The sequence below is a fragment of the Carya illinoinensis genome, chromosome 2 (assembly GCF_018687715.1).
Source record: "Carya illinoinensis cultivar Pawnee chromosome 2, C.illinoinensisPawnee_v1, whole genome shotgun sequence".
Taxonomy (NCBI): Eukaryota; Viridiplantae; Streptophyta; class Magnoliopsida; order Fagales; family Juglandaceae; genus Carya; species Carya illinoinensis.
In genome coordinates, this window is record NC_056753.1 from 1,902,714 (window position 1) to 1,910,182 (window position 7,469).

At 34.0% G+C, this 7,469-nt stretch overlaps 1 protein-coding gene across 3 annotated transcripts; it reads left to right on the forward strand.

Annotated features, from left to right (window-relative positions):
- Positions 1-3,097: 3,097 nt before the first annotated feature.
- LOC122296436 (3-oxoacyl-[acyl-carrier-protein] reductase FabG-like) lies at positions 3,098-5,202 on the forward strand. 3 transcript variants are annotated; one of them, XM_043106154.1, is made up of 6 exons: positions 3,098-3,183; positions 3,260-3,410; positions 3,597-3,856; positions 4,077-4,170; positions 4,348-4,459; positions 4,703-5,202. In XM_043106154.1, exons 1-6 carry the CDS (start codon positions 3,169-3,171, stop codon positions 4,881-4,883), a joined length of 813 nt encoding a protein of 270 aa, XP_042962088.1. In that variant the 5' UTR covers positions 3,098-3,168; the 3' UTR covers positions 4,884-5,202. The 3 variants fall into 3 exon arrangements, with proteins under 3 accessions (XP_042962088.1, XP_042962097.1, XP_042962106.1); XM_043106172.1 differs by having other exon boundaries at positions 3,129-3,148; XM_043106163.1 differs by having other exon boundaries at positions 3,103-3,410.
- Positions 5,203-7,469: the final 2,267 nt, after the last annotated feature.

Genomic DNA, 7,469 nt, shown 5'->3' on the forward strand with positions numbered 1-7,469 from the left:
TAAAGAACAATCTTATAAGCAAAGAGATGCATGGGTTGGTCTGAGTACTACACTGAAACAACTAGATCGAGATCAAGATTTTCCTGGCTCGGCCCTCTAACTTTGCAAGCAAAAGAAACTTCTTTGCCCCTTAATGCCATAATGATACATATAGAAAGATGAAGATAAAAAAAAAAAAAAAAAAAAAAAAAAAAAAAAAAAAAAAAAAAAAAAAAGAGAAAAAACTCTCCTACTGTTCGATTGAGCAGGATGGAGGAAGGGAGTACTTCTTACTTGGAGAAGGAGGGATGCATCATGCATGTGCACGATCAAGGCTCATGATCTTGGTTTTGTTTTTGGGAGAGATGATCAAGAAAAGAGGTAGGGGAGAACTATTCCTAGAAAAAAGTATTATTTTCCCTATTTGGAAAACAAACATGTTCTGGTGGAATAACACGAGGGAGGCCACTTCAAACCAAAAGCCTTTTTGGAAATTCTACCCTCACGTTAAAGTTGTCTAACAAGTTGCCTATTCCTATTCTTCTTGACACTTGTACACATGGAAAACACTAATTAGATGGGACCATGCTCCAACAGTCAAGCTACCATGGAATCTAGGCCTTTCAATCCATGAAACTTTTTTTTTTCTTTTTTGGTTGAACTCCTCAAATATATATGGTGTTGAGCTTAGTTAATTTGGAAGCTTCTGTTTAATGGAATTTGTAAGCATACGACTTCATTTAGCCAATTAGGGAAAACTTCAAATCTCAGATGTTAGTTGAATGGTGAGGTCCCATTGGCCTTCCTATCCAAACGCAGTCCACAAAGTTCCTCCTATCTATCTATCTGTCAATATATATATATATATATATTCTTTCATCAGAAACCTACATGAAGGTCCCATGAAATTACTGGATCCGTGGGAAAAACAGAGTAAGTTTCATGTTAGCATGTAATGTCAAGATCCAATGATAAGGTATCCTAAGCATAACCCGTGCATATGCATGCAGAGTTTTTCAATTGGGAGTTGAAAGTTGCTTAATTTGTGGCAATGATCCAATGATAAAAAAAGACGAGTGAAGAAATCTACCATGGCTTTTAAATATCTAAATATCCATTTATTGTCTATATATATAGTACCAATTGAAGATATACATCTCCTGAGAATACTAAGAATATATAGGTGTAATATCGATCCATATGGTTTGTGAACTCTTAATGTTTCCATTAAACCAATCGTAATTAACACTTGACATGTGGAGACGAATTAATTGTTGAAAGGCTTGTATTGTGCAATCAATGGAAATGCTACCAGACGTGGATCGCTGGATGCCAAAGCTGTGAAAAGACTTTCAATGTGATATTTTATGAGAGACAGACGGACCCCTCTTTTGTTGATTTCCATGATTTTCCATGCCCTAAATTTTCTTAATGGCGTGCAAATCTTTCATCTCAGACCCTACCACAAAGCACCGAGTCTTCAACAATATGTTTATCTCAGCCAGGTTTGTAATTCCTACTTCAATCATTTATGTTCCATCATCCATTTATATAGATGAGAGCTTTCTCATGTGTATGACCCACAGTGCTTTAAAGACATTTCGGCTGTTGATCCCTAATGCATGTATTGTCTGTCAGTAATAGAATTCACTCGACTCTTGGAGCTATATATGGCGCTTTCATTCTGCCCCTTTCATTAGAGAGAGAGAGAGAGAGAGAGAGAGAGAGAGTTTATTATTCAACAGTGTGGTACCAGTACCATAAATGAATATATAATGATTACGAAAGGAGGCAAAGCACAGGACAAAAAGTACCTCTTGGTGATGGAACGACCACCCAAACAATGACGGAGCAGATCACTGTAGGCTCTGTCGACCATCTTTCTTCTCCTAAATCCGTTTAGTTATACAGTTTAAAAGGAAAAAATTATTTTAAATAATAATAAATAAAATATTATTATAATATATTTTTTAATATTAATCTTATATTAAAATTAAAAAAATTAATTAACTTACTATATTTTATATAAAAATTTAAAATAATTATAATAATTAAATAAAATAAAATTATTTCATTTTAATTAAGCAATCTAGGACTTAATTAAAGCGGAAACAATTAAGGATGTAAAAAATAAAATGATAAACTGATAAATTGGATTGGACCAGACCAAATTGATGTGATTGGTCCAGTTCCGAATTTAGTTCGATTCTGTATCGATTTTATTTTTCTTAAAATAGGTAAAAATGATCCGGTTTCAATTTTTCTTTTTCTAAAACCAGATCAGACCGAACCGGATCATATGTATATAATTTTTTTAAAATTTTTTCTATTGTATATAATTTTTATATATAATATATAATTATATATAAAATAGTTTTGTATTATATGATAAATTACTAATTAATATAATATTAAATTTTAAAATCTTATATTATTTTGTTTATTGTATTAATAGTTATACTAATATTAGAGCATTCTCATCTCATTCTTCATCCCATCCTTATAAATTAACTCAAAATCACCTTTCCTCAAATTTTTCCCTAAATTTTATTCATCTTTCAAAAACCTCCTACATCTCATTCTCCATCCCTATCTCTATTCTATTAAATAATATTTTTTTATTCTTTTTTTATTACTTTTTTCTTTCACTTCTATTTACAAATTTAACTACTCAATATTTTTTCTTATTTTTTGAACTATTATTCTAGTGAATATTTTAAACAAAAATTTAAATTATTTTTTTGTGAATATGATAATATTTTTAAAATTAATTTTTATATATTTTCGTAATTAATTAAATTATTTTTAAAATTATTATTTAAAACTATAATAAATATGAGTATGAGAGAAAGTGTAGATGATTAAAAAATTATTTATTTTATATATTAGAATAAAATATTGATAAAAATGATTTAAAAAATAAATAGTGAATCTCTAAATATGGGGACTTACTATTTATTCCCTAAACATTTTTTTAAAAATAGGGATCCGGATGTAGAGAATATTTTAATCAAAATCTTATAATAAACCGATTTAAAAAGATAACGGGTAAATAATCGATTTTAAAAAATATAAAACTATATATATTAATTCGATTCTAAATTCTATTTAAAATAGATCGAACCAGACAGTTTAGACCCTTAGAAACAACGATACAAGACTACGATAGGTACATCCATCCATCCATCGATGATCTCTCCCGGTGTACGTATAATTACCCTTGCTAGCTAGCTAGTCTCCTCTTTCCTTCCTCTCATTAATTTCTACGCTCGCTCGCTAGCTATTTCAAAGCAAGATGCGCAGCATGGCCAGTTCCACCTCCGCCCGAGGCATCGCGGCCATTGTCGGCGTGGGACCGAAGCTCGGCCGCTCCATCGCTCGCAAGTTCGCTCACGAGGGCTACACCGTCGCCATCCTATCTCGCGACTTCGGTACCGTGATTATATAGACTATATGTCCCATTCCCTTCTCTCTTACTTTCCATGTAATTCAGATAGCATCGAAGAGATCGGTCCAATTTTCTCATATCAAACAGTTGTACGTTTTGTTTCTGGGTCTTCCATTTCCTCTCTTGTTACTAATAATTGGCCGTGGAGAATATACATATACTTTTTTAGGGAGATTGTCGAGGTTTGCGGAGGAGATAGCGATGGAGGAGAAAGCGCAAGTGTTTGCGATACGAATCGACTGCTCGGACTCAAAGAGTGTGACGGAGGCATTCGAAGGGGTTCTCTCGCTGGGATTTGTGGAAGTTTTGGTGTACAATGCGTACCAGCCTGTGTCTTCGCACCCCAACAACTTCGCCGGCATCCGCATCGACTCCTTTGAGAAGTCCCTCGCGGTCTCTTCCGTTGGTGCCTTCCACTGCGCCCAACAGGTATTGTATATATACACCCTAACTCTTCAATCCCCACGAGCCCTTTGGCTTTGGTTGCCCTCTGCTGGCTCCAGGTTGCTCAGCTATGGCGTCGACGTTTCCTTAATTTTCTCGGGAACCAAGCAATATTTTATGTGAAGCTCTTTTTTTCTTTTTTAATTTCCTGGGTTTGATTTCATTTATAAGTTTATAACTTTGTTGCTTCTATAAAATTGGGAAGGTTCTTCCAGTCATGGTGGAAAAAGGAAGAGGGACAATTTTATTCACGGGCTGTTCAGCTTCTCTCAACGGCATTGCTGGTTTCTCTGAGCTATGTACGTAATCTCTGGTTTTCTTTTCTTGTTTTCTCTTCTTTTTCTATTCCAATCACTTCAGGAATCAGATTACAATATCAATAAATGATCAGTTAAAAGATTCCCCTTTTTATAGTGCTATCAATGAATGATCATTTCCCATTTTTTATTTTTTGTACTTTGTATGGAATGAGACAGGTTGTGGAAAATTCGCGTTGAGGGCACTATCGCAATGTCTGGCAAGGGAGTTCCAACCTTTGGGTGTACACGTCGCCCATGTTGTCATTGACGGTGTCGTTGGCCCACCAAGGTTCTTTCATCTCTTTCTTTCACTGTTTACTTTCTCACATAGATTTGGAATCTAATGTCTATGCTGCTGCAAGTATTCTCTCTCTGCATATATATATATAGATAGACACGAGTACTTTTCCTTTTTCTTTTTTTCTTTTTTTTCTTTTTTCTCCTTCACTTTTCCTGTCAAACGTTGCCATCAACCAAACATTGCTTTGATTGAGAAATTAAGTGAATCGTGAAAAGAAAGTGGAATTTACAGAGTGAGGCTATCAGCATCGTCGCAGAGGGCGTTGGTTGGGGAACAAGAGAACGGAGGAGGGGATGCATCAATGGACCCAGACGCGCTGGCTTTAAACTACTGGCACCTGCACGTTCAGGACCGGGCCGCTTGGACCCAAGAGCTCGATCTACGAGCCTCCTTTAATCCCAGATCCTTCTAGTAATACCACTGCCTCCGATATCTTAATAAGTTGCCACTCTGTATGTGTGATTCCAAGCCTCCGACCCTACATGCAATATACACTCTTCCATGTGGCCGGGAATAAGTTAAAATGTGTTGGATACTTTCTAGCCACCTGCTAGATCGGTCACATTATTGATTACTCGCATTATTGTTTATCTCCTTTTGTATTTATTCAAATATTAGACATGTTATAATTAGATGCATGTTTTAATTTTCTCCTTGAACTGTGACTTTGGGTGTGTACTGTATATATAGTATGGGATCAAATGAAAGATGTTGCAATGGTTCAATTATTATTTCTGGTTGGTTAATCTGCCAGATCTACTTTAGCGAAGATCCAAATGGAAAAAGTAGAGGTAGAATTTTGAACCGGAAAACCAGCCAGGACCGGTCGGTTGGTGCGGTTCTGGACTCATTCCATGATTCCACAAACCAGATTAACTTGGTCGGATTCCGATTCTAGGTTTTTCGGAACCGAACCAGATCGGTTCATGTATATATAAAATAAATTTTAATATTATATAAAATATTTTTTATATATAATATATAATTATATATGAAATAATTTTATATTATGATTTATAACATGAAATTTTAATATTAAACATGAAGATTTGTTTGATCATATATTATTAATATAATATATATATATATATATATTAATTACATTTTATGGCCTAATAAATTCTCAACATATTCTTTTTAATAAACACATAATATATTGGTAATACTAATATACATTAGTATATTAATTACATTTCACTTTAATTAACTAGTATACGTTAGTATGGTAGATTAATTATATTTTATCATTTTATATAATAATACTAATACTATATTATTAAATAACTATAACTAATACTAATATATAGTTATACTAATTAGTGATTCACTATAACTAAATTGCTATAACTATATATTATTATATAGTATTAATATCACTATTAGTATAATAGATAGTATTAGTAATAATTTACTATCAATATATTATTATATTCTATAATGTATAATAAACAGTTTTTGTTTTTTTTTTTTAAAACCATACCTCTATATTTCATTAACAAAATTCAACCAATACATTGTTTATCTTTGTCCAAACAAGTTACAATACAATCTGGAACTTCCTTAATCCAAACCTTTTCCTCTTTTAATCTTAAAGCTTCCTTTACTAAAGTATGAGCCACATTATTCTTTTCCTTATATGCAAATTGTATAGACCAGTCTGGTCTATTTGCTAGAACAAACCGTATATCTTCAACTATAGAACCACCATAGGACAAATCTTCCTCATTACTTATAGCTGCCAATACAACAGCCTTAGCATCCCTTTCGAAAATGGCCTTCTGAATATTAAGGTCATTGCACAGCTCCAAAGCCTTCCAGAGTGCGTATCCTTCTGCTACTGATGGGTTCTGCACATATTGCCTTTGATCACATATAGCCACTAGAGCCTCACCATCTTTATCTTTGATCATAATCCCCACTCCCATTCTTTTCCTCATGATATCAAGTGAAGCATCCAAATTCACCTTTACAAAGCCATTTGTTGGTTTTTCCCATGTCTTCTTATTAATGCTAGTAGTTGTTGTCTAGTCTTCCTTTTTCTGAGTTTTTTAAGATTACTGAAACTCCTTAAGACCTTCTTTTGTTGTTTTAAGTAATCTTTTTGGACATGAAAGTCTTTTTTCAAACACAAATTCATTTCTTCTAAACCATACTTTTCGAAATAAAACGGCCATCTCCTCTAACTGGTTCTTGTTCAATCTTCCCATAAGTTTTTCCCACAAGTGTAGGAAATCAGGTTTTATGCTAATCCATTTATGAGCCAAACTTTGAGAATCAGACCAAACATCATTTGTAGATGTACACTCCCAAAGAGCATGCATGACTGTCTCAATTTCTGCGCCACAGAGAGGACATTTCTGGTCAACTACTTGTTTTCTTCTGAAAATGTTCTTTTTAGTAGGCAGCAAATCATTTTCAATCCTCCATATGAAAAGCTTGACCACCCCTGGCACTTCAAGCTCCCATATACTCCTCCACCTCTTATCTTCCTTCTCTTCCTCTAAGCAAACACCTTTGCTATTCTTTAATCTTTCTAATTGCAAATAATAAGCAATGTTGACTGTAAAAACGCCCCTCTTCAATGGACCCCATATAATCTTGTCTTGTGCATTACCTTTGCTCAAAGGTATACATAAGATCTACTCAGCCTCATCACCTGAAAAAAAAAAAAAAAAAAAAAAAAAAAAAAAATAGAACGAATCCTTACCTCATCCCATTCCCCTTTATGCTTAACAATCAACTCCTCCACCATTGAATCATCCTGCAGAATTGAGACTAGTGATTGAACAACAAAGGATGTAGAGGTGGGTAACCACTTAGCATCCCAAATCTAGAATCTTGCTTCCATCCCCCACTTTCCATCTTAAGCCTTCTTGCAACAAATCTCTAGCCAACCAAATACTTCTCCATATTAGGGATGGTTGTGAGCCAAGCTTAGCTTCCATTAGACTTGAATGTCTAAAATACTTTTCTTTGAACACCACAGCTGCTAGTGAAT

Excerpts from the sequence above, each read along its gene's own strand:
- LOC122296436 (XM_043106154.1), top strand. Across the intron at positions 3,411-3,596 it reads CATCCTATCTCGCGACTTCG|GGAGATTGTCGAGGTTTGCG; the intron begins GTACCGTGATTA and ends ATACTTTTTTAG. Across the intron at positions 4,460-4,702 it reads GGTGTCGTTGGCCCACCAAG|AGTGAGGCTATCAGCATCGT; the intron begins GTTCTTTCATCT and ends TGGAATTTACAG.